At 38.1% G+C, this 27822-nt stretch overlaps 3 protein-coding genes across 4 annotated transcripts in view; 1 reads left to right on the top strand and 2 right to left on the bottom strand.

The window, feature by feature from the left end:
- The window catches only part of LOC147874520 (kelch-like protein 10), a 155557-nt gene that overhangs the window by 59170 nt on the left and 68565 nt on the right, over positions 1–27822 (bottom strand). The gene's annotated exons all lie outside the window — the stretch shown is intronic.
- On the top strand, positions 22–14924 carry LOC147874523 (uncharacterized). Of its 2 annotated transcripts, XM_087344720.1 has the most exons (5): positions 22–109; positions 1992–2153; positions 9956–10120; positions 10527–10724; positions 12074–14924. In XM_087344720.1, exons 1-5 carry the CDS (start codon positions 107–109, stop codon positions 12104–12106), a joined length of 561 nt encoding a protein of 186 aa, XP_087200846.1. In that variant the 5' UTR covers positions 22–106; the 3' UTR covers positions 12107–14924. The 2 variants fall into 2 exon arrangements, with proteins under 2 accessions (XP_087200846.1, XP_087200845.1); XM_087344719.1 differs by having other exon boundaries at positions 10527–14924.
- Positions 15894–27661, bottom strand: LOC110840678 (kinesin-like protein KIF23). Its single transcript, XM_087345376.1, has 11 exons — positions 27624–27661; positions 26520–26669; positions 24555–25028; positions 24129–24183; positions 23323–23601; positions 23105–23243; positions 22261–22445; positions 20150–20212; positions 19076–19146; positions 17656–17728; positions 15894–16408 (listed from the first exon to the last, which is right to left on the bottom strand). The coding sequence occupies exons 1-11, from the start codon at positions 27659–27661 to the stop codon at positions 16334–16336; spliced, it is 1602 nt and encodes a 533-aa protein (XP_087201502.1). The 3' UTR covers positions 15894–16333.

Here is a 27822-nt window from a genome sequence, read left to right as displayed (position 1 = left end):
CGTCATTTGGTTGCATTGTCAGTGTGTGTTAAGTTCTTGGGTGCTGGAAACGCTTAACTATTAAAACTGTTTTTTGTTATCAGTCATCAAATTATCTATTACAACAATGGTGAGTTCTATATTTTGCTCATTTCAGATATTTTAAGGAAGTTTTGTGATTGATTGAAATGGTTTTCACGAATGGATGTGCTACCTCTGTGAAATACGTTATTACATATGATTAATAAAATATAAGTTCTGGCATCTAATTAATGCGAAAGTAATATGAATTTCTAATTTTGTGTAATACGTTTATCATATTATCTAAATTTAATTAATTTTGCTTCCACGTGGCGGTGGCTCGACAGAAAGTTCTGAAGTGTATGTATATTGTATTGTGCTTTCAAATGATGTTCAGTTAGACAAAGAATATGTGGTAATTTGGCACTTTTAAGAGAAATTATCTATTCTTCAGTTTTTGGGAAAGTCCTCTGATGTTCTGATGGAAAACCAGGAGATTTTCTTTCTGGGTGGTTTCTAAGTTTTTGGTTGAAAGGCCTCTAATGTTCTGATGATATAACATGAAATTTTCATTTTGATTGTGATCTAATTTTAGAACTGGCTTATTTACATTGACTTGGATATCTTTCAGGAATTTAGTGATACATTTGGGCCTTAACCTAAAAAAGGCTTAGGTCTTACACCAGTGATTACAGGAATCTTACCAGTATTTGGTTTGCTCCTAATCTCATTGGCAATGAGTTGCATAAGCTTCTCCTTACCCCTTGAGTTTAGGTGCAATCCATGTCTTGTGTGGTCATACCTATTCACAGATGACACATCAATTAATCTAATGTGCGATCTGTCTGCATTCCAAAGGGCATGCTCAAGTGTCACATTTGCACTCCTAACCCACTTGCTCATATGAGGCCTGTCATGCCGCTCGAGAAGGCCAACAAAACCAACATTAGTATGTAAGCTTTTCCTGGCAATGCTGTCCATATCATTTTCAATCTTGTAATTTCGGTCCATGTCAAGGCTATTTCCCAGTCCTCCCACTATAATTACATTATCATCTTAAGACTTGAGGTTTTCACAGCGGTGAGTATGAAGATTCTTCATACATTATCATCCTTAGTGAAATCCTTGCTTAGTGTTTCTAGTTCCCCAACAACATTGCCAAGTGTAGCATTGGGTTTGAATATATTTGTAACCATATATTCATCCCCTAGGACTGAGTGAAGACGTTCACGTAGTCCCCTACCATGACTACTGCCTAAGAGCAGGACCTTCTTACATTTTTTATTCTTAACAATTTGTTTTGCATCTTTTTCCTTTAACTGAGCAGCACCTGAAGGTTCCGACACAGTCAAAGCCTCAAATTTGTTGCTCAGTTTAACAGTAAATTTTGAACCTGTACTGGAGCAAAGACTTTTGTTTCTGCGTTGCGATTTGGCCTTACTTCAGTCCAAAGAGTGGACGAATAGTTACATTTAATATTAGAGCTGATATCAGCTTTAAAACTAGCAATCTGATCATATGCCAAAGCCAACTCCCTCCATAGATCCAAAATAGTTTTCTCCTGTTCCCTAACTAACCTGGCCTGGTTACACATCAAACAAAACCATGGCTTAGCTACATCGACATTATTAACAGTGGTGTTGGCACATTCCCAGTGGAACCACCAATTACAGTTGTCACATAATATACCTTTAGAGACTTCTTTCTGGCAGGAGCCACATTTGCCTGATAACTCATTAGACCTATTCTTATCTTCCATATCTTAAAACTTACTCAAGTTACAAAGGCTTAGACTAAAGAGAACTATTAATAACAGTGAACAGATTGGAGATGTGGATCTAACTTATGTCAAGTTATTATATCAGGAGCAGGTGGTAAGTCTTTCCAAAGAAAGATTCTTCGAATTTAGTGAAATTTGGCATGAGTGTAAGTTCTATAAAAAAACGTGTCATTGTAAAATTATAACTTAAGGGTTTGTGTTTCTTCTACAGCAAAACCCAGTACAAGATGACCCACCCCTATCATCATCATCACCACCACAAGACCATGCAAGTCCTCAGAAATGGGTTCTAGCATCATCTTCTGTTTTCAAAGAACAACAAGCACAAATACTGCAAGACCTAAAAAATAAAAAAGCAGCAGCACAAGACCAGGTAAGTCCTCAGAAACGGGTTCTAGCAACGTGTTGTGTTTTGAAAGCGACATTCTGCGATTTTAGTGAAATTTAGTGTCCGTGCATAAGAAAATTCTCTTCTGTGTGTCTGTCTTGCACCCAACTTTTGAGCTTGAGTTTCTCACAAAATGTACTGTTTTCTGCAAAACACAAAAATTTGCTTCACATTGTGTTGCATTTCATGGATCCATAAGACAGTCAGATGACGATAGGATGTGGAAAAAGTCATAATAATACAATACATATTATAAAGTACAATTCTACTACTACTACTACTACTACTATGGCGTAACAGCCCAAAATCGAGCCCTAGCCTCCTCTATCTTCTTCCTCCAATCCTCTCTATCCAACGCTATCCTTCTCCAAGCTGCTGTTCCAAGGAGATTTCTGGAGTCAGTCGTCACTGCATCCAGCCATCTACCTTTAGGTCTTCCCACTGGCCTTCTCCCATATATTGTTCCTTCCAATATTTTTTTGGGTATCCTATACTCTTCCATCCTGTAAACATGTCCAGCCCATTCCAACCTTCTCAGTTTAATGTGAGTTACTATATCATCACTTTTATATAGTCTATATAGCTCATGATTGTAGCGTATCCTCCACTTCGAGTTTTCCTGAACTGGTCCAAAGATTCTTCTCAAAATCTTCCTCTCAAGTGCGCCCAGCATCATTTCTGTTTTCTTTGTCAGTGTCCAGAGCTCACTTGCATAGCAGAGGATACTCCTGATGATGGTCTTATGTATCCTTATTTTACTGCTTTTATGTACACAATTAGATTTCATAATCCTTTTTAACGCAAAATATATTTTATTTGCTGCTGTTATTCTACTTTGTACTTCAGTCAACTCATCATTATTACTTGTCAGGATTGTTCCAAGATATTTAAATTCTTGTACTTCTTGGAATATCTCCAATGTCATGTTAGGCTGGATCGTTATTCTTTGTCTATCTCTACTTTGTATCATCCATTTAGTCTTCCTTTCATTAACATGTAGCCCTACTTTAGCAGCTCCTAATTCCAGATCCTTATATATTCCTTCTAATGCTGGTAGCGTTCGACCCATTATATCGAGGTCATCGGCATATCCTACTATTTGGGCATTCTTATACAATAATGTGCTATTGAGATCCACCTTGGTTTGTTTAACAACCCAGTGCAGAGCAAGATTAAAGAGCATTGGTGCTAGACCATCCCCTTGTTTAAGTCCCGATCCAACTTCAAATAGGTCAGTCATACCGCCACAGATCTTAACCCGGGCCTTGGAGCCAGACATAGTCATTTTTACCAGTCGTATCATCTTTGAATGTATCCCTTGTTCCGCCATGATTTTATATAGTCCTTCTCTACTTATGCTATCATATGCCGTTCGAAAATCAATAAATAGATGATAGAGATTGAGATCAAATTCCCAAAATTTTTCAGCTATACCTTTCACAGTATAGATTTGATCTATTGTCGACCTTCCAGCGCGGAAGCCTGATTGGTATTCCCCTATAATTTTATTATAATCTTCCTCCAGTCTTTTCCGCAGTAAATAAGTAAATATTTTATAGACCGTACATAATAGGGTTATACCTCTATAGTTCTGGCAATTCAACCTGTCCCCTTTTTTATATATTGGACATATCAATCCGATTTTCCATTCTTCGGGTATTTGCTCTTTTTGCCATATCTGCTTCACGAGAGTATATATTATGTTTTCCAATGCTGTTCCACCCGATTTAATTAACTCTGCTGGTATATTATCTATGCCCGGGGCCTTACCTCTTTTTTGGGCTTTTATGGCCAGGGACACATCCAGTCTATCTGGTGGCTCTAGTTCCATTTCCTCTACCTCTGTTATGCTCCTTCCGGTCTCTTCCTTACTTGCCTCGGTGTTAAGTAGCTGTTGGAAATGTTCCTTCCATTTATTCAGGATCCCTTCCGTTGTACCAATAATTTCATCTCCAATTCTAATCAGGTTTGTTTTGGGGGCATAGCCTTTCCTATTATAGTTCACTTCATTATAAGCTTGTTTAAGGTTGTTCTCTTTGAAGTTATTTTCCATTTCTTCCAAGCGTTTATTGTATACTGCTCTTTTTTTCCGTCTACATATATGATTCGCTATTCTACGTTTCTCCTGATACTCTTTGTATTTAATTCTTGTTGGGCGCCCCAGATATATTTTACGCGCTACATTCCTTTCCTCGAGACTTGCTGCACATTCATCATCATACCATTCATTCCTTGGTATCCTTTCCTCATATCCGATATTTTCTTCCGTTGCTCTCTTAATCACTGCTTTCAACTCTTCCCAACAAGTCTCGACTCCTTCCTCCATTTTATCTTTCCGGTCTTCAAATTCTCTTACAATGGATTGCTGGTAGTTAAATTTAATTTCTTGTTCTTCCAAAGCCACCACCTTTATTTTAGGAGTTTTAGAAATTTTTTCCAAATTCTGTCTAGGTGTCCTGGTTATCTTACACAGGTATCTTGCTCTAACGAGGTAGTGATCTGTATCTCCGTCAGCCCCTCTAAATGACCTCACATCTTGTATTCCCGAAGCTCTTCTCTTATCTATTAATACATGATCTATTTGATTAAACACTTGACCATTTGGTGACCTCCATGTCTGCTTATGTATGTTCTTATGTGTGAACTGTGTTGAACTTACTACCATATTCTTACTCTCAGCAAAGTCTATCAGTCTTCTCCCATTATCATTGGAGATATCATGTAAGCTGTTCCTCCCAATGATGCTTCTAAATTCCTCTTCCTTTCCTATCTTGGCGTTAAAGTCGCCTAAAATTATTTTAACATCATTCGATGGTAAAGCATCTAACACCCTTTCCAGTTTATGGTAGAATTCATCTTTCTCGTTCGACTCTGTCTCTTCTGTTGGGGCATATATGTTAATTGTAGAATTTCATCTTAAGTCTCATCACACACATTCTCTCATTGATGGCTTGATAATCTAAAATGTTAATTTTAAATCTTGGTCCTACGATAAATGCTACTCCATATTCATGCCTACCTTCATTCTTCCCACTATATAGCACAGTGTGCTTCTTAACATCACTAATTCCACTCCCATGCCACCTGGTTTCTTGGACAGCTGTTACTGATATATTATATTTTTGTATTTGTGAGATAACTGATAGTAGGGCTCCAGTTTTATAAAGGGTTCTGACGTTCCAAGTACCAAATTCGAAAGCCATATTCCGTCGCCAAGGTCGTTGCCGTACATTCTTTTTCCCATTCATCCGAGGCTTCAATAGAGGCTTCTCAACATATATAATTTTTTTTACAGATGTAGGGGTGTTGGCCCTACGATCCAACCCCCAACCTGGAGGACCAGGGTATTTCTCTTAGTCTGGTCCCTACCCTTGACCTGTCCGGCTTGGGAGACCCTACCGGTAGCAAAGCTACCGCCGGCATAGCTCTCGGGGTTATCGGGACACCCAAGCCCCCCCACCACGCCAGGGTGGAAATACCTGCGGGGGAGAAAGTACAATTCTACTATTATGTAAATTTAAAATAATACAAACTAAGGATTCACCTAAAGAAATGATAAGTTACAAATGAATCTACCCATTACACACAGAAGAGAATTTACCACTTATTTGTAAACAACATAAATTCATTGACAGAGTAAAAAGAATGCGTAAGTAAGTGTTTTTCTGATGCTGCCATAGCTATATATAGCTATAATCATGAAATCTGCCTCGCATTTTTATTTGACATTCTTTCATATCAAAGGCTGGAAGATGTCTCACTGTTTTATGGACTGTGAATTGTGTAAATTCTTATGGCAACTATAATTCTGGCCAATCTCATCTCTTGGATGGCAAGAATGTCAATTTTATAATCATTTGTTACTTCAATTAATTGTTTCAGCGCCCCACTTCTGTATAATGAAAGCAAATTACACGTTCCTAATAGGAGTTCCATGTTCTTGCTAGGTTGCCACATTTTTTGAGAATTCAGAACAGAATTGCTTTTTCGAAGGTGCGGTCGTCAACCCCCAACCTGGAAATCCAGGTCCCCGAACTTACATCCCCCAGGCACTGGGTAGCTCATGAACCTCCGGAGCGCTGCATATGAAAGTATAGGCAAAATAAAGAATGACTGGATTACGCACGGAATAAAAGTAGTCTTTTTATATTAAGTATTGTAAAATCCTGAATAATGTTATAAAAGAGGCTAAAAGGCAGCATTACAGGAGACTTATAGCAAAATCAGACGATGAAATAAAAACAAAGTGGAACATAATGAAAAGGGAGACAGGAAAAATATATTTATCAGATCAGACGCCATCTCTCCTAATAAACAATGAAAAAGTAAAAGATCCTGGAAAAGTGGCTCATGTTTTTTCTAACAATTACGGAAAGCTTAAATTTACATCAAGCAGGGACAGAAGATGCTGTTTCATTTTTAAAAGCCGCATTTCCTGTAAAAATTCCTAGTATTAATTTTATTCCAACCACTAAAACTGAGGTGAAAAGTGTAACGCGGTCCCTGAAATTAAAGAAAACTCATCAGGTTAAGATGAAGTAACAAGTAAAATTCAGAAAGCTTGTCCAGCCTTACTTAACCTCTCAAAGTTGAACAGTTGCCTCTTCAAATCTTTCGCCTCCATTCATGTCTTGTCTTTCCTTATTCCTAGAAATTTATTGGCATTCTCCCTCACAGCATCTTCCCACCTCTTTCTGGGTTTACCTATTCTTCTCTTTCCATATACATGTATTGTTTCTTGAGTCATATCCTCCATCCTTGCTACATGGCCAGCCCACCGCAATCTCTTGAGCTTAATAAACAGGGAATATTTTAGGTCCTTGTACAGTTCACAAATTTCATAATTATACCCAATTCTCCATCTACCAGCTTTGGACCATAATTTTTTCTTGGTATTTTCCTTTCAAAGACATACAACATGTCTTCTAGGATGGTCCAAGGTCACATCAATAGTTTTGTGTAATCTCACTTTGTTATTTTGCTGGACTGGAAAAAGGTGGCAGGACTTTTGGATTAACAATTTGTCGAAGGCTCAAAAAGTAAACCAATAAAACCTTCTCGGGCAATCAGCCGCGTTAACTTTGTTACCATAGTAAAGCGACGTTTCGGGAACACTCTGTCCCCATCTTCAGGGTTCTCATATGACTGGATCCTCGGAAGTCGCCTGTGTAACTGCCTGCTCGTGACCAGGATCCATCCATCCATTTGAGCTGTTATCTACATTTTAATTTTTAAAAACTCTGATCGAGTGTAATTCTGAATTCTGGATAATTCCATAACCAATCGTAGAATGTCAGACACTTCGACGCGTGTAGTCGACCTGCGCCAACTTGCCTGTCGATTAATTTCGACCAATGAAAAATGCTGAAGGCAGAAACAAAGCAAACGCTCGCTGCGTGAGAGCGATTCTGTTCTTTGTTTGCAATCTTTTTATCCTCTCATGTTCACAAACAAAGTCGCGCAGTTGCGACAGTCACTGAGTTGAGTGACTGAGGAAAATCTGAGGCCAAGTAGTAGTTGGCGTGGCGGGCGGCCGACGCAGTAGGAGGTAACATAATGATAAGTCAACTGGAGTACAACAGCAGGCCTTCTTTTGCTAACCCTTTTTGTCAATGAACTTCGTTTTTCTCTGGCCTCTGCAGTGCGATAACTCACATGGAAAAATTAGCGAAGAATTAAACCAAAATGTGACAATTAAATCAGACAAACATCGACATAAACAAACATTGGTACGCTGTAAATAATTAAGCTTATGTTACCAAAGGAACGAAATAATTGGTCAATTAAATGAAAGTGATCTTTTAATCCTAATTCTACGAGGGTCGCTCATTAAGTAATGCCCCACATTTTTTTCCTCAGAACATATTTATTCAAGATGGCTCAAATTTAGTGACAATATAAATCAATGTTTCCTTTACACATACTATTTTTCCACATAGTCCCCATCAACTTGTACGGTTTTACGCCAGCGTGGAACAAGTGCATGCATGCCTTGCCGGTACCAGCTCTTGTCCTGTGCACGTAGCCATGTCCTCACTGCTTGAATCACGCTCTCGTCATCTTCAAATCTTGTTCCGCGGATAGCATCTTTAAGTGGCCCAAAGAGATGGAAGTCGGAGGGTGCCAGATCTGGACTGTAGGGTGGATGGGGTAGCACCGTCCAACCCAATTTGGTGATTTCTTCCCGGGTTCTCAGACTTGTGTGAGGGCGTGCATTGTCGTGCAGGAGCAAAATTTCTGCTGGATGCTTGTGAGGCCGAACTCGTCGAAAACGCTTCTTGAGGGTTTTCAGGGTCCTGATGTACGCGTCTGAATTGATGGTCGCACCTCTTGGCATCACATCCACAAGAATGACCCCATCACTGTCCCAAAAGACAGTCATCATGACTTTTCCGGCGGAGGGAGTTGTCTTGAATTTCTTCTTTCTCGGTGATTGAGGATGATGCCACTCCATTGACTGCCTTTTTGTCTCTGGCTCAAAGTGGTGTATCCAGGTTTCGTCACCTGTAATGATCCGGGACAGAAAGACCTCTCCCTCAGCATCAAAACGCTCCAACAATTCAGAAGAAATCGTTTTCCTTTGAATCCTGTGGTCTGCTGTGAGACTTCGTGGAACCCATCTTGCGCACACCTTCGAATATGCGAGAGCCTGGATAATTGCAATCACACTTCCATTGCTGACTGAAAGCTGTTGGGCCAATTGTCGAGTTGTGATGCGCCGATCCTCACGAATAATGGCATCCGCGCGGTTCAACATGTCTGGAGTGGTGGCTGTGGCAGGACGCCCAGAGCGCGGCAGATCACGGAGCTCGGTTTCTTCACTTCCTGAAGCTTTAACTCTCTTAGCCCAGCGACCAACGGTGCTCCTATCGACTGCACAGCTTCCATACACAGCACACAAACGTTTATGAATGTTCACGACCGTTTCTTTTTCAGAAACAAGGAATTCAATTACAGCACGTTGCTTGTAACGAGAGTCGTTCACAGACGCCATTTTAACAGTTCACTACAGCTCCGCTATCGGTTGGAATCATTTGAAACTCCGTACACGAACGCGGGAAACATCAAATCTCAAGCATGTAAAAGTACACTTTTCTATCTTCATTATTGGCTGAGAAAAAAATGTGGGGCATTACTTAATGAGCGACCCTCGTAGATCAGTCGGGTAGGTCATGGGTGTAGGTCACGCTATTCCGAATTGTTTACAACTAAAATACTTTTGTGTGGGCTCTATGTCGATTGGTTACTCTCAACATTACTCATAAGTGGACCTAATGGTACCGTCACGTGATTTTTGCCAGAGAAATTACTTTATTTCATTTCGAAAAACTACGCTAGAGGTGGGAGAGTCGAATTTATGCAGATTGTTCGTCCTTGAAAGACTCCACATTCACGTAAAGAACTCGGAAGGCGTCCGGCATTTCCTTCACGAGCGAGAATGAGGCACGCAGGCATTCGACTGCGTATTTGCCCTTGAAACACACGCACGGAGAGAGAAATTAGCAAATCAAAATGTCCCGGGTCTGAATGTAAGCAAAAACTCGTCTAGAAAACCGGATTTTCCTCGGTTCTTCCGGGCTAATTCCCGGATGTAAGCCGAGAAAGCGTTTTTAATGAACTCGATAATTAAACAACTTATTATTAACGAAGACAAATATTATTCCAAGGTAAATAAATATCCCGTGCAGGGTGCTGCAGTGTCCTTAAGAGACGCATAAATCATCGATCAAGATACGTAATTGCAGATCTTGATCGAAGGGATCAAAATATTCACTTTCGCTTTACAGCACCCGTGCCTGAAGAAAATGAACAAGTTTCTGGCGGTGGTCGTCTTAATCGCTGGTTTGATTAACCAGGGAGTGGCGGTTTATGCTGCCGTTATGGATGGCCGCACGAACACCGCCGGCTTCATTGTAATGGCATTGTCGTTTGGCATCGGCGTATTATTCGGGGTAAGTGACACGTAGTCTTAGGTTTCTGTGTTCATTGCTCACATGCTCATTCTGTTCCTGGCTAAGCCTTGAACGATCTACGAGATTCTTTGCCGCGATGATCCTGCTTGTAATAAGCAGACTCCAGTTTAAAATATGAGGACAGGACCAAGGGATCTTTATCTGTTTTACTTTGGCCTGCCATTTTAAGCCGCTAATCTACTGCACAGAAATCGATGCTCGATTGATCTGTTTGGAAATTCCTTTGGTCACAATTAATTTGTAAGTACATAGCAATAATATAAGAGCGTAATTTCGATTCACTCGCGTAACTTTAAGTCAACATTTCATTTCAGATGTGACGGGTATCGCTTTGTTGTAAGTTACGAAATGTAAACTGAATCGCCTTTGTTTTTATTTCCCACAGCTTTCACGCTTCTACATTTATCTCTGTCGCCATGAGTGCTGCTGCTTCCGGTGGCCTTGGCCCGGGATAAATATTGAAACGGTCCGCCTTTGGGTGAAGGTTTTTATATATACAGTCGGCATTGCTGCCAACATAATTGGCACATGCCTCCACTGGATCGAGTCCACGCCCGATCCAGTGTGCCCGACTTCTTCCCCGGTAAGATCGAGTCTTGAGCCAGACACGACTCAAGAGTGCGACGACTAAGCCACGTCTTCACGGCCGTCAGAACCTCAAATGTCACCAAAAATCTCATTTCAGGAATTGTACACTTTATTTTCGTAAATCGTGATTTTCCGAGGGGTGGCCCATGCAAGAGTAACCCCAAAACGCACGTTTTAACGGAGCCTCGTATTCGAAATTGCACTTAAAGAGCAGTTTTAGAGGCTTTTCATATTCCAAAACATTTTAATTATTCTTCCTTGTTCTGGGCCCCGCAAGGAGTTTCCTCCCTTGTGGGTTCCTAACAAACATGTTTTGATTTATTTCTATTCGGCGCGTGCTGTATGCCCCGCCCATCCCTCCATTCCAAAAGCAAAAACGTATTCCCCCTCCACTTTGATCCCTGTTACTTCATTCGCATCAACTGACTGAGATTTCGGGTTCTCACGGCGAGAAGCGTGAAGATGGCTTTGCCACCAGCAGCGCACTGAAGATGGAGGCAGCAAGTACTACAGAAGAGTCTGTAATCTGATACCAAATTATCACGGCGCATCAACCCACAAGATAACCATTAGAACCCAAAAAACAAAGCGGGATCACTTTGGCTGATGGTCAAATTGTCTATTTTCTTCTGGGGGAAGGGAGAGGTGGGAACTCGAGTTGAATTAAGGGGCAAAGCGGGGAAGTATAGGAGTTTCTTTACACAGAGTTGGAGGGAGGGAACGCCACTGAATGGGGTCTGTTATTTCAACGCAAATACGAAGGCTATTATGTTTCAGAAATAAATGCTCTTCTAGAAAGTGGGAACCTAGAAACGTATTATTGAATTGACGTACGAGAATCCTCCTTGAGAAGCTGGTGGTGGCTCAGCTGGCTTAGACTCTATCTGCAATTTATTTGATAGAAGATTCCCTCTGGGGATTGTTCTCAGCCACGTTAAAACAGAACCTGATTCTTTAAATATACATCATGTTTGGAAATAGTTTTTAAGCTTTTTATAATTTAAAATAATTACACGTTGAATGATGGATCTTGCAAAGTTGTGTCAGAATTACCATTTTTGAGCTTTCCACATCATTGAATAGTCATTTCAGATAATGAGAAAGATGGCAAAAGCTCTGATTGCAGTGACATAACAGAAAGTGTTTGGAAGTTTCTTTAGTGATGATTCACCACGTAACATAAGAACCAGAAAATTATTTAGACATTTCTGATACCTTTCATTTCATTTACCATATATCAGATGTAAACGCGGTACTTTCAGGTTAACTGTAAAATATTTCTGCCAGTCTGGTTTTTAAACGTGACTTTATTATTAGGAAGTAAACTTTATCTTGTATTTGCAGGCACCAACAGAGACCACCTGGACCGAACTGTAATGTTCTCTTCACATTTGACGGTATTAGGACATGTGTACCTCAATATTATTATTTAAACAAATAATTTAAAATAACTGCACTTGCAAATATCTGTAAATTATGTTGGAAGGAAAAAGAAGTTCCATTGGCATTGCTGACATTCTAAACTGTGATATATATTTATTTATTTATTTATCAAGCCAATATTTATGTAGGATTCGAATAGCAGATCTTTAGTCTCCTTCTTACGCAAGAATAATTAAATCTTATGAGTGTTTAGGTACGTCAGTGCTAGTTGTCAAAACTATAGAGGACAATCCTAATGCAACTATAATGACTCAAAGAGACCAAACTTCTCAAAGGAACAAAGTTTAGCTGTAGATACTTTCTCTTTTGGAGAACTGTGTGATGAGTCTGCTTGTATAATTCAAAAATGTCTTTTAAAAACTTTTTTCAAATATTCAGTGTGAAATGATGATAATTTTTTATACTTGTACGAGTAAGCGCGTGATGCTTCGTGACAGCATAGCTGTAACGTTATTGCACCATATCATTACTGTATTGAATTTACAGTCTTAGAAAATTTCGCTTTGCAACTCGTCGTTGGATATTATGTGGTTACGCCATTGTAAGTACGTGATTCTAAATGGAGGTCAGCAGCACAAGAACTGATTCCAATATTGAAATTGAATTGTTTTGTGGATTATGTAATGTATTTATCTTGATTCTCTTGGTTTGTCGGTGAGTTTTACTTGTTCCTTTATTACTGACGTACTTTTCATTACTTCCCATATGGGTAAAGGTGATTTGTTAATGAGATCACATGTGATATTGGGAACGATGGTAAAGTAAATTCTTTCAAGTTAGTGCTTGTGAGTTTGAGAGATTGCATGATAGTGGAAGAAGGGTTCAGCGTAACTTACCCTATATATATATATATATATATATATATATATATATATATATATATATAGTTATTAGTTTGTTTTATGGTTCACTTGAGTTATTAAGGCAAAGCCTTGATTTTATTTAGTTTCACATAGTAATTAACTAAAATTTCTGTATTTCTAGGACTCACTATACATTTTTAATATTGACACCTTATATGTGTATAAGTTCAGTTACTTAATTGTCCATTACTTATTACAGTTACCAGTATATTATTTAGTTTTTAACTTTAATATTGGTTCCCTATGAACTGTCTCAGGCAGTATAACGTATTATGTATTTGCAGTGGCTTAATGGTTGGTTTTTTACCCAAGGTGCTCCAATGTTTATTTGGGGCTTGCTGAATGTTTTCGCAGAGTTCCTATTCTTGTAAACACTGACATTAGGCTAAGTCGTCGTGCCTCTGTTCTCCTAGAGAAGCATGCAACGTGTTCTGTTGAAATTCATTCAATTGTATGTGTTGGGTATTCAGTATTATTGATACGCTCGTCCAGATCCTTCAAAATATTCATCCTCTTGGGTCTTGGATAACACCGAATAGGACCTCAGTGTAATAACATTACATATTCCCATTTGCACTCACACGATCTCAAACTTATGTGATTATATTTAAAATACCAATTAAATGGGCTGTGATACATTTAATATATTCATTGTGGGCGATATAAAAATAAGACTGAATTTCTAGATGAATAATAAATTATTCACAGATATTGAACAAAAATATTTAAGTCTAGTGAAGAAACCTATCTTTGTGCCATGACAATTTTTGGGCAGGTCAGGACCACATCAGTAGAATTTTTTCTAATATTAAAATATTAATAAAACTATTAGTGCATATGTTAGAGTACGAAATGTGACTAGTTGAAGCATGTGAAAGTGAGCTGGTTTCTGAAAGGAGTGAAAGCATTGTGTTGTAAGTTCATTGGGCAAAGACATTTCTTTCAAATTCAAAAATGAAAAGTATTTTGGTCTTCATTTAAAGGGGAAAGAGATTACGGCTTTTTGTCTGGACAGAGAGGAATAAAGTTTTTTCTTCAGTCAGGTCTGAAATTTGAAGCCGCAGGATTCTGTATAAAAAAGCCTTTTTATATTGTATTCAGGCAATTATCAAATTTATACCAAGAAATTGCAGTCTTGCTGATATTGTGGATGTAATTGTAATAATATTATGCTCTTTCACGTTTTCTCAGAATCCATATCAAAGTCATATCGAATCACTAACTGATGTTTTGGTCATTTGAGATTTTAGACTATAGATAATTTTATAACACCATTTCTTATGACATCTTTGAGTGAAGATGCTCTTAGCAAGCTGCTGTGATATAATACTGTTTATTTCCATTGTGTTCTTGGCCACTGGCACCAAAACAAATTTGCCATTAATATATAATAGAAGCATTTGTTTTCTACATTATGAAAAGTGTGTTTATTTTACTAAGTTTACTAGTATATCAGTTAACAGCTACAGCGAGTTTGGTCTTTGATTATTCTTGAGGAGCATCGAATCGCAATACAGTCACTGAAATTAGTACTAAATGATTTAATAAGAAGTCTTGATTGAAATAAGTAATTCAGAAATGTTATTGTCATGTACGGGTATTTGGACCAGTCGTTTGGGTGTTCTGTAAGAAAGTAAAAGGCGTTGAGTGTCCGTTCCTATCCAAACATTGGTTGCTAGTGGTCATGTATTGTGCAATTTCCAAGTGATACTCATGTTGTATTATTATGTACAAATTACAGGTTGTCATTTTATATTTCTCAAGAGCAATGTCAAAGAAGTCAATAGAAACAAGAGAACAATATATTGTATTTTTGTACAAGCATTCCAGTGCTTTTCGCCTTTTTAATACTGTTTCTAACAAAATAAACTTCGTTCTGTGTTTCTTTATTTTCGTGCTCACTGTTCCTTCAACCTACCTATAAGAAATTGTGGAAGTGACTGACTTATCATTTTACTGAAGAAACTTCATTCAGGAGGTCATATTTGATACAAAAATTGCCAATTCACATTATCATCTGCTGGTCATTGAATTTAGAAATACCTTTCGCCCTGAATCCCTCCAACAGTCGAGGGACATGTTGGTCATAATGCACTTTGGAACAACATCAATACTTGATTAGCTGCATAAAATATCTACAACTTTCAAAGCAAAGAAGCAAATGTTGAAGTAGGACATCTTGCCCGTGACAATGGCAAATCTAATCTAAAGTCAGGTCCAAAGGCAAATTTCAGTTGTGAATAAAAGTGCTCAATGCCAACCTGAAAATTCCAAGATCCCTAACATCAATCTTCACAGTTTAAAAAAATGTGCACAGATGCTCATTAAAGTTTTATCCATATAATTTTCATGCAGTTTTTACGTTGACATAACATCCAAATAAGTTGGAGAGATACAAGAGACTTTGGTACTGCCACTAATTTTTTCCCCAGAATTATTATAAAATGCTTAATAATCTAAAGTCTCATATACATATGTCTTATTTTTATATTACATAAATACCGAATTTAGTTTGTTTAAATAAATTTGGTGGCCAGAAGGAAGTTTGCATTAAAGAAAGTCAATAACGAAAGTAAACTTATAAAGCAGAATGCACCAGAAAGATATTTAGAACCAGCATCTTGCACTCGTAGAACTAAACTTACACCACAGAAAGTTCTCATTATGATTTTTATGTGAGTTTACGTTGATATAACAATTACAACGAATATTAAGACTCGCTGAATATTATATTACCTTATGAAACTCAAATGTTATCTACCAGCAATTATTTGAATGACTGCACATCATTAAAAAACAACATGCAGAAAACGTTTCAGATGCTGAATATCACAGAAAGGGGAAAGAACGCTACAGGCTTCACCAATTTAATTCTCTTTATTGAAGTGTATAAAGAAATTCATTGAAGAGTGAAGTTGTTTCAGATTTCACAGCACTTTACAAAAACAGGGTGAGTAGGTGACAAGGCGTCTTCATAAATGGGCATGCAAAAAGGTTGCTGCTCTACAAGTTACAACAAGGCATCATCCATATCTTACAGAATGATGATTCACAGTTCATATCACTTCAGCTGTTAAAGTGTTCAATTGCTGCCAACCACACAGCAATCATTTAACAAACTACAGAGCTAGAGAACCGTAATTTATTTCTGTGACAAACATGTTCCACAGTGTTGTATGAACTGGATGTGGCAGCACAGTTCTCCTCTAGCCCTCCGTCTGTCGCTATTTTGCTTGAGCTATGCTCTGCAACTGCCTCAGCTTCGCACTCCTTACAACTATATAGCTTTTTGTACTCTTTAGCCTCCCTCTGTGCTTCGTTTGATAGTTGCCAAGACATTTACAGGAGGCACTGACACTGTCATATTGTTCACCTGCGATAAAGATTAAACAGATAATTTAACTTTTCGAAATACAACTTAAAGTTGTGAACAGACAAGACCAAAACTATGGCATTCAAAGGACAAGATCCCATCAGATCTAAGATAATAATAAATAATATAATCATACAACAAATTAATACATTTAATTATCATATAATTATCTTTATCATATGAAACAAAAGGATTTCACAGTAAAATTATCAAAATACAAGTTACAGACATCATTTATGAAATCTTTAAACCCCCTAAAATCCCAACAGAAACTAGATTGAAAATATATAAAACCTTGGCCATAACCACACTTCTTTTAGGGTGCGAAACCTGGATAATGAAACAACGCAACAAATCAACAATTGCAGCAGCAGAGATAAAGTTCTTAAGAAAAATAGCCAAATACACATGGAGAGATCATAAAAGAGATGACGTCATCCACAAAGAACTACAGAGCCAATATTGGAAAAAAATCCACAGATACAGAAGGAACTGGATCCAACATGTACGAAGAATGGAGGAGGACAGATTGCCACATCAAATTTTGAAACATAAACCAATAGGAGAAAGAAACAAATGACGCCGTTTAAAAAGATGACTGAGGCCGGAGCGGGTCACAAGGCATTGTGTTCAGCTTTTATCAGCGAACAAATGTACTTCAGACTATGTTCAACATGTCAGAAAGATTTAAGGAGATAGCTGTCTTCTGTGTTGTATCGCTGTGTAGTCTTGTAGAACTTTGCTATTGCAATCGCCCTGATGATAGGGCAGCAAGGACCTGCGAAACGTCTGTGAACTTCTAACATACTACGCGGTGCTACGACCCAGAAGACAGCCAACTTCGTACTTTCCACCGTGAGAACCTCGATTCCGTTCTACTGAGGAGTATTTTAATAATTAAGCAGATGCCAATTTACTTAGGCCATATACTATGTGGCTTATTTAACTACCATGCTAGTAGCTCAGACTACATACAGTCGAAAAATAGAATTATCAATGAATGATGATTTGGAAAGGATGTGGAAGGAAGGGGTTTTGGCTTAATTTAAATTCTTACTTCGGCATTTGTCTGGAGACACTGAGGAAAATGTGTCAGAGTAGCCGGTCTCTGGGTTGAGTTCTGAAGCCAAGACCTTCCTATTATGAAACAGGAGAGCTAACCATGTCTCAGTGCTTCTTGGAAAGCTAATAATGGCTCAGCTGTTTTAGATATTTACCACTCATTATGGAAACAGAAGGTTCATTACCACGCTTAAAATGCAGCAGAGGCTAGAGGTAACATCCCTGGTCACCCCGACACTGTCTTGACCACAGCCAAGTCTGGAAATGCATTTGAAGTTAAGTGTCACGTAAAAGCCATCATCCAGAATGTCCGTCTCCTAAAGTTGTTATTGCTGCTACCGTTGAAAAGTCTTACTCTGCACTAAACAAGAACTGTTTCCCAGATTGGCGGAGCACATAGCACACACACGTTAAGACAGGCACACAAAACTTCACTGCCACTGGAGGCTACCCTAAACTCATAATTTTTACTTTTCCTTCCAGCAAGACAGACGGATGAACATGTGAGGTGAGAGTCGCCCTAGTTCATACAACAGATCTTTGAAAAATACACAGATTTTGTACAGTAATTGTTGGTACGATGTCAAACATGGTGGCTGCATACATAACACAAATTATTTACCTGACCAAAATTCAGTTCCATTACCATCTGTGCATGAGCGAACATGGATTTTGGACATTAAAGTTGTTTAAGTTATATTTTATCATTGTTTAACAGGTTTCAGACACATTTCAACTTAAACCATACAATGTATTTATTGACTACTTTCATTGTTCTATACTTGAGACTATGCTGTTATTTGGGGGGGGGGGGGGGGGGAAGTAGAGAATCAGAAAGGAAACAATGTTTAGAATGGAAGTTCGTGCGCTTTAGCGATGACAATGGAAAGTATGTAAGTTGGACTGTAATTCTGTCCAGTTTTAACTGCGACAAAGATTAGTAAGTTAGAGTTCATGTCAGAATCATGTTGAAAAATACACTTATATTTTTATATTGTCTGTGAATTACTGCATATGTGTGACACGTATGGAAACACTTTTAGTGTACATGTATGATGTGTCAGCTAGGAGCATTCAGAATGCAGAGTTCAAAGCATACATTTTCTGTATTCCGGAACAGATTACTCCTTCTCATACAAAAAATAAAATTTCAAAATGTAGGAATCAATTATATAAGGATGGAAAACAACCACATTCTGCAGAGACAAGTTACGTATGCAGGGTGAAAAGAATGCATAAGGGAAATGCGTTTTCTCCCAACTGAAGCGCATCTATTTGTGTAGGATATGAGGTTTTCATGGCGTTTCAGAGGTCCTTGTGATCGCCCTGATGATGGAGGCAGCAAGGACGTCTGAAACGTCAGTAAACCTCTACCAGACTACATGGCACAACAACCAAGAAGACAGCCATTTTCTGCAATGTTTATGTTGCTATTAATTTTAAGGCAGACAAGTAACTACAATCAAGCAACAGAATGTTCTACAACAGGGAAACGGGAAACATATTTTATGTCATAGGTAAAACATAGTTTAACCAATTTACACAGCACATGACGTAGATGCACAGCTAGAATTGTATAATAAATTCCAACAAAGCAGAACTTACCGATTCACAAGGCCGTTATCTTCTTCAATATTTTGATCTGTGCCATTCATCGGCAAGGCCGGTTTGCTGAGCTGTAATTCAGAAAATAAAACTTACTTCAATAATATTTGGTACAATTATGAAAATAAATGTCCATCACCTATTAGTATTTCTTCATGGAAAGGTCCTGTTGAGTAATTTGAAGCATAGCTTACATTTATCAGCACATGATACTCAAAATCCATTATAATACGACACAGATTAGGTCACCGACTCACTCTGATTCGGGAATCTTTGCATCTTCTTCCGGGACATTCTACATCTCTGTAACTGATTGGTTTGTATTCTGAAATTCTCTGAGTTAGCCTATTTGTTTCTGATCACTATTCTTGTACTGTTTCTTCTAAATTAAATGTTTTCAAATAATTACAAATTTATTGACATTTACATGGTCATAGAGGTACTTTCTGTCACTCAGGAGAAGAGGTTTGCCCTTGGCAGTGCGAGCAGATGTTGACGGAACATGTGGACCTTGTCAAAAATATAAGGCTTTAACACTGCACAATTTTTTCTGTCTGCTCTCTTTTTCATCGTTGCAACCGACACCCCAGAATAGTCATTTCTTATGCACGGCAAATAGGAAAAATCACACTCTCGTCCACTAATTCTGGTCTACACTGCGATTCACATGATCTGTCATCTCCCTAGCTTCTCTATCAATGGTTTTACTCTTTTTCAGTTGTCACCAGTTACTGAATAACTGGATACTTTCCACTCAACAGTAACCACTGGCAATGTGAGCCGTGGCTGACTCGGAATACTGACGACGACTACGCATCACTTGATGTGATTACGAAAAGCGGGCGACTTGTTTTGTGAAAATGAAATGATGTATAATTACATGACTGCTGAAAGTGATCAAACATTCTTGTTATGTTGCATTTAAAATAATGGAATGGTGCCATCATTACAACAAAAAATTCCTATATTTAACACTAATTTTGCATAAACACATTCATACAGATGGGCTTGTTATAGGTTGGACACATTACATCACACTTTTACTGCACTGATTATTTTATATGATAAACTTACTTCACTGGCTGTAGAGAGAGACATTCGAACTCCTTGCGGCATTTCTGCAAATTTCATTGCATTCTGCAAGGAAACATACAAGTGAATTTTCAGAATAAGTAATATTTTCAAAAATTTTCACAAACGCGCACACGTTTAAAAAATGCCTCAAAATGAATTCTAAACACATTGTTCTCTTGCACAGGAAAATATAAAACACTGCGCTCATAAACCTCCCATTGAACTTGTCAGCTCATAAGCTGCGTTGACAAGAATGCTAATAGTTATTGAATTGGTTGGAGAACATGAAAAATGGATAAAGATATTTTTTCACCTGTTTGAGGTTACAATACAAGAGGAAGACCAAATCCTCGAGCTAATCGAACAACTCGACTCAAAGTTCAACACATTGGATATTGGCCGGCTACAGGATTATACTCACATGTTCAGTGGGGAATAAAAGAACTACAAATTTTCATTGTTCAAAGTGCAAAGCTGGCTTATGTCCAGATCCATATTTTTGTATTTTACATGCAAAAGTAGACTTCTGAATCCAGCTTCTGTTACAGTGGGAAAAAACATTTAGTAAACTGCAAGTCCTTTCCATTTTATTATGCGTGCTTCGCACAAAATGCATAGCAAGGACGCATTACGGGTTCTTCAACAAGAGAACCACTAGACAGATTGGGATATGGAGGTTGTGCCATTCCAAAATCATACTTATGGTTGCTATGGTTACCATTGGCAACCAGCGTTATGTGTTCTTAGAATGTGCACTGTACATCCTATTGTTATCGTAGTTCATATTGGTGCAAGTCGGAAACATCCCAAGGGTTCCTGTACGTTGAGGTTGTTTTTATAGGTTAAAACGGGTTCAGTCATGTTAGGTTAGGTTAAGCATTTTTTGTCTGCCGCAGTCTCAATTATTCCCTCAGTGATTGGTTAAAGTAAATAATTGGCTTCTTACTCCTAGTTTTGCCTGGTTGACCATTTCTGTTTGGTTGAGGCTGCCGTGCTCTGAAGATTATCTGGTACTTAAAATATTTAAGCCACTACAAGAAGCCATGTTGAAACGTACTTCACAGAGAGAATGTGCATTTTGTAGAACATTGTATCATATTCTAATAACTGTGCACAACAGCTTGTATTAATGGTAATTGTTCTAGAGCTTAATTAACTTATAATGGAAACCCACACACGCACGTACACAGAAAGTGACAACATCAAAATATTCACGTACTTAACTCCTGAGAGGTGCGTGTCCTGTCATGGAAGTTTAGTTTAGGACACATGTTTAAATATTAATTTTAAATGTTGGAATTTCAAATTAAGGGATCATGAAATTTTTAAAATTGTGAGTTTACAAAAACTCCGCTTGCACGGGATCTCTGATCTCATGTTGCCGGTCCCAAGCCCAGATAAAGGACGAGGGTCGAGCGAGAGACTAACATCCTCTAATTGAAAAAATTTAGTTGCTCAGAAACCCAACGAGGCAAGCCGGATGGATCCAGGCAAGAACAAGGGACTTTGAATGTATTGACTACGAACAGATTTGGAACCTTACGCAAAGTTAAATAAGAATTAGGGAAATATAAAATCGCAATTGCAGCACTTCAAGAAATCTGATGAAAGTGGAATAAATATTTCACATTAGTTGATACAGGGTTCATGGTGCATAAAAATCTGATTGTGGACTTCAAGGCTGTAGATGACAGGATCAGAAGGAAGATATTTTAATATTATCATGCCCTGACAGAGGAGAAATAGGATGAAGTTAAGGATGGGTTCTGTGAGAAGTTAGAAGAGGTGAGAAATGACGTTGAAATTATATTAGGAGACCTAAATGCCAAAAAAAAGGGCAGGAAGAAGAATTTAGACCTCATACAGGGAAAGGAAAGTAATGGAAATGGTATAAGAGTAATGGACTTTGCAATTAGTATGAATATGAAAATCAGTAGTACCTTCTTCCAAAAGAAAAATGTATGCAAATGAACCAGTAGGAATCAATTAGATCATTGATAAATGACTTAGTTCAGAGAATTTGTAGCGTACTTTCTTCCAAGAGCATTAACCACATTATTTTAGTAGTAAAATCCAACGAAAATGGCAAATCATTTTTACACAGTACTTACGACTGTTGCCGCATAATCTTCAACCCTAGGATTCACACACACAATCATTTTCACCTGCCCTTCACCATCAAAGAAGTTTTTGAATAGGTAAGTTATTTTCGAATCTCTGTAGGGGACCTTTTGCTGGTTTCTGCCAACTGCCCTGAAGCACCTTCCCAGATACAACAGGGACTCGTTGATCTTAGCTGCGAACAGAGTCAGACACACAATATACTGTATAATACAGACTCATATTTTGTGATTGTTGGCGACACTGTTTCATGTATTACATGCAGCCTAATTTTAAGAAGAAATGATTTTGGAGGGGGGAAAAGTGTGAAACACACGTAAATATGGAAATAGTTCATCCACTGATTTGCTGTTAAATTAAGATTCTTGAACTTGTGTGCTGTTGGTCAGAGAAATGTCATACTGGTACGCACGTTTACCAAAGGAAGTAGGAATGAAAGCCAGGACCAATTACAGAAGAGATTACACGTTTTGGACTTGCAAGTAACTGCAGAGCTCAGACCACGAAGTCTTTAATGAACTACGACAAAAATGCAAACAAAGTGGCTTACAACCACATTTCCTTACTGATACATAATATCCGGTGATTAGCACATAATTTAAAAGTGAATAAATTGTAGGAATATGAAAATGTTATTCCACACTTGCTACTATTTTCATTTCACTCATTTTAATCAAACATGTGCCAGTCTTCTTTTGCATTTAAAATGTTTCAAGTCGGAGATCATCTGACCTACAAATCAGAATACAGGAGCCCCAAATGAAGTCGAAACATTCAGAAGCATCAAAAGTCACCACTTATTATGTAGGACTGTTAATAAACAAATAAATGTACCTCCTTCTCTAAGCGTCTCGCCGGCAGTCTTTGCCTTCTTAGTATTCTCTGTACCAGCCAGATCCACTAATAAGAACTGGCTGATACGTAGAGCTTTCTTATCTTGCAGAATATTTTCACCCTGATCGTCAAGAGGTGCCTAAAACAAGACAACAGCTTTAAAGTCAGAAACATTTGTTACGGAGTAAGATTTAAAAACCATCTTAATTAACACAAACCTGCACCAATCTAATTGAGAAAAGAGTGTGGCTCCTACTGGATTGTTCGTTAATCGCAGTAGCAGCCACCCGCTTTCTTTCCTCCCTTTTGTTGAAAGTTTGCAGTGCTTGTTCCGTTGATATCACTTCCACTTCCGTTGTGGATTGTACATATGTCTTGCCGTTGGCATCAAACCTCAATTCCTTTGACTGCTTTTGCCTGGAAGATAGTTTAGTTTCCTCAGCACATGAATGGTTTATCGTGAAACAGCAATAAATTAAAAGTAAATAACAGTAATACTAAAGTAAATAATACACGTATGTAAAAATAAAACCAGATATTATTTGTTATTATGAATGAAAGTTTGCTGTAATAAATGGACCTGAAAGTGAAGATAAACATAGCAAAGTATCTCGCAAACTCCACGTCAGTGAAATCCTCCACGGAAGGAGGTGAAAGCACATGGCAACCTTTGGTTATCCAAATTCGTTCAGCTTAAATCAAACAGTCAGACATGGTCAGCCATGTTTGTTCATTCCATAACAAACAAAAACTACTAACTCTTCAGGTGTACGTGCCAGCAGGTCACACACATAATCATTGCATACTTCAGCATAAGTCACAAAGACCGCACATCTGATCTATGTGCTATCTGGAGTCAGCCGAGGCAAATCTCTCCTGAAACAATAAAGATCTCTTCTACATATTCGTGGCTAGCTGAAGTACGAGTACGCAAGAAAACTACTGACCATTTCAGTGAACGTTGCAGCCAAGTGGGTAGCAAGCTCGTTTTGTGTTCAGCAAATCCCGGATCCAAACTTTATACCACAGAATGATGTTTTACGTGGTTTTCTTTGGCCCCTCCAGGCAAATGCCAGGCCCTTACAATTCATTGATTTTATGCTACGCTGTCATTAAATAAAAATAGGGTAATGTCAGGAAGTTTTTTGTAGAAAGGGTCCAAAAAGGGGGAAAAACTGAATGACGTACTAATCCTAAATTATGTGTGGTAAATGGGAAAAAAGGGAAAGGATATTTTCACAGTGAAACCACGTGGTCTACGTTTCTGTACGTCCACAGCAAAAACAGTTTTCTTAATAACTGTGAAGGAATTCTTTTGTTCTGAAGATGTTCAAGGAACAAAAAGCAGAAATTGCACCGTCTATTAATAAATTTCTGTGTGACAAAATATAAGCTTTTCCGCTTGCCGTTAGTATAAATTCTACTTGGCTCAGATTGTTTCATGACTTACTTCTCTGATGTTTTCAATGGACCTGCAGCACTTAGAATGTCGAAACCATTCTTTGCATCAGGCCGAAAAACACATTCCTTGGCTTGGCAGTGGCTAATGCTATCGAAGATGATGTCGAAGCATCGCGGCAATATTCCTGGATCCTCTGCGTGTCCAGTCATTGTGAAAGTTTTACCGCTGCCACTACCACAGTAAGTGAAGAGCAAGCCATCTTTGCCGCGTGTGAGGTCCTCTACCAAGGGCAAGGCAACTGTGCGAAAAACATCCTCCTGTGTAGAACTGCCTTCAAACACGTGTTTGAAGGTGTACTTGGTTGCAGAAGAAGTTGACGGTCGTTTAACCAAGACTGTCTTCTCCGAAGCAACTTCTACACAGGGTTTTTCAATTGGCCTTACTCGGCAGAAAACCTCAACTGTTGGTCTTGGGACTGATCGTGTCTTGCCAGGAGTCTTTTTTAGTGAACGCTTGTCTTGCCTGCAAAGGAAAGCACAAAATGTTAGGACAAATATCCATGAAAATACGAAAAATCAACACAACACTCATTGAACTTTAATGTCTAAAATTTTGATGAAATTTGGCATAAAAATTGATCCCATTACCAGCCATTTGTCTTATTTTTGTTCAATATCTGTCAAGTGGTTTTGGAAATACAGGATATTAAAATCACCTCCATGCATAAGGTTTCTCTTTAATAACTCTGTTGATAATGCACTCAGAGAAAAATCTATAGCTCATGAGATCCCTTTCAGATGAAGCTAAATAATCACTACTCATAAACGTTCAAATCAAAGAACTGCAAAACGTGAGTTTGGTTTCAGTAACAGTATTTTTACACTACCAACAAAGGCATAGAATAAGCAACTACAGTAAAACCTCTCTAACTTGGACACTTACGGTTCCACGATAATGTGTCCAACTTACAGAGGTGTCCAGGATAAAGGGAAAGGGGAAAATATCCTTTCAAATTGTGGTGTAATGACAATGTGGTAATTGTAGAGTATTATGGAGCCCTTCCCAAAAAAGGAAATTATTGATAAGAAAAATCAAAAGGGTAAATTAAATTTTTACAAATTTTGTTTTCACGAAATTAAACTTGCATGGATAAGCTGAAAGGGAAGGGCACCGATACTTTACGTTTACCGACAATGTAATCTATTTACTTACATAATCTAATTACTGTAATTGCTGTTAACACTGTTTAACTCAGTTGCAAGCACAGAACTGACAAAGTTAAAACTGTACCAGCAATACATACTGTAGTCCAGTGAAGGGTTCAACAAAAGAATAACTATACACTTTCACTGCATTTAAATGTCTCACACCCTCAACCATAAGCTAATCCTCAGGTAGAAGGCATTCATCAGTCAGAAATTCAAAATAACAAAATACTAACTGTAAACGTTTCCCATAAAAGCATCGAAGTTAAGTGCATGAACCTGTCCAACTTACAACAAAAGGGATGACCAAGTTCCAGGATAAAGGGTATTGTGGATATGTAAAATTATAGGATATTCGCCGGTTCCAATTAAAAGTGTCCAATATAGAGGGGTGTCCAGGTTATAGGGGTGTCCAACTAGAGGGGTTTTATTGTATTACACAAAATGCCATTTTTTAAAGCCCATAATAGCAAATTCAAAGTAACTGTACCTCATTTTCTCTTGTTTAGTTCAGTAGAAGATTTTCGCCTCACACTAATTTGTATTGCAGCACAAAAGGAAACAAATTTCACACTTAATTACAGATTATTTTTTGCAGTTTACCAAACTCGGACCGCAAAAACAAAATACCAGTTTCAGACCTTCTAAGCTTTCTTACGAATGCACAGACGCAGAATAAGTAACACCAACTGCCATGGTCAGAAAGTTCCGATGAGCAGATTAAAACAGAGCGGAAAATATCAATCAAAACCTGACAAGGAGATAAGACACATAGTTGCCGAGAAACAAGAAATAAATATTTACACACCTGCTTGATCTGGATCGTGATTTTCCACCATCAGCACTCTTTGGCTGTGATGTAGTCTCATATTTCTTTTGCTTCTGTGTGGAAGGACCAGCTCCTAAAAGAAACAGTAGATTATGTAGAGGTGCAAGAAGACAGCCAGGAGAGTCTCTCCTTTGTTAGAGAACACACATTATATCCACTTTGAAGCACAAAACATTCCTTCGGCTGCTAGAAATAAAACACGACTCGCCATCAGAATCAATCGGAAAGAGATCTCGTCTCTCCATGTTCTTTCCCAGACATGACTTGTGAAGAAAAAGAAATTGAAATTTTACTTGTTATTTCATCATAACCTGATGAGCTTTTTTGATTTGTGGGACTGTACAGGTAGCCCTCGATTTACGCCGGGGATGCGTTCCTGGACGAACCGGCGTAAATTGAAACTCTTTTTATAATGTAAATCAATGGGAAGTCAATGATACGCGTTCCCAGCAACCAAACATTGACGATTAATATAATGGCATTACATTTAAAGCTCTGAAATAACGTAAATAAAATAAAGGGAATTTAAAAAATATATTTTATTCTCTTACAATCGGCAATTCGTTGGTCCCCAGAATTCTTTCATGTGATTGATTTGTACAGTCATCTCTGCTGTTATGCGATAGTTGCATTCATGTAAGACGCCGACCTATAGAAAATCGCGTAGTAAAAATAACCCCGGGACCTCCGCAGAGATTAAATTAGTCCTTTGAAAGTTTAAAGCGCCAGGAATGAAACTGCATAAGAGCAAACTCGCATATGCAAAAGTTCGTATTTCACAAACAGCTTTTACCGATTCATCGATCTCATTGGAGCAAATCCGCGTTAACGAAACGAACGCAATTGCAGAGACGACTGTATTTATAATTTTATTCAAAATCAGCGATGTAATAATTACGATTTAGCATAAGAATCAGTACGAGATACATTGTGAAACGTTATAAATAATAGTAAAATATTTTTTTCCCACTTTTTGACTTGCTGGTTTCAAAATCGGCGCAAATCGAGGGCCACCTGTACACCAACTTAAATAAAACACAAAACTTTGCTAGAAACCATTTGTAATGGTTAAGGAAGTCTTACCCCGCTGGATTGATGTTCATCCCTTCCCGCAGCGCCATGTTTTCTTGTTAAAGCGCTTCAAATTTTAAGCAAGGACCAGCTGTTTTGATTTACCTGTGGTCACAGAGAATAATAAAAATTCATACATACACACACATTTTATTACATTCTATGGATCCCATATAGTTGCCAATTTTTAACAAGAATTTGAATGTGCAGA

The sequence above is a fragment of the Zootermopsis nevadensis genome, unplaced genomic scaffold (genome assembly GCF_977971745.1).
Source record: "Zootermopsis nevadensis isolate Lab colony 2312 unplaced genomic scaffold, Znev_1.0 Znev_ptg000008l, whole genome shotgun sequence".
NCBI lineage: Eukaryota > Metazoa > Arthropoda > Insecta > Blattodea > Termopsidae > Zootermopsis > Zootermopsis nevadensis.
The sequence above is the reverse complement of the archived record's forward strand: the minus strand, read 5'-3'. Positions and strand labels throughout refer to the sequence as shown.

Bases quoted from the DNA above. Each gene is read 5' to 3' on its own strand.
- LOC147874523 (XM_087344719.1), top strand. The intron at 2,154-9,955 runs GTAAGTCCTCAG...TTCGCTTTACAG, and splicing joins AAGCAGCAGCACAAGACCAG to CACCCGTGCCTGAAGAAAAT. The intron at 10,121-10,526 runs GTAAGTGACACG...TATTTCCCACAG, and splicing joins GCATCGGCGTATTATTCGGG to CTTTCACGCTTCTACATTTA.
- LOC110840678 (XM_087345376.1), bottom strand. From the start codon at position 27,661: ATGGCGCTGCGGGAAGGGATGAACATCAATCCAGCGGG. The intron at 23,244-23,322 runs GTTTGTGTTAAT...GTCTTGTTTTAG, and splicing joins TCTCAATTAGATTGGTGCAG to GCACCTCTTGACGATCAGGG. The intron at 16,409-17,655 runs GTAATGAACCTT...TCTTTATCGCAG, and splicing joins TCTGCTGCATTTTAAGCGTG to GTGAACAATATGACAGTGTC.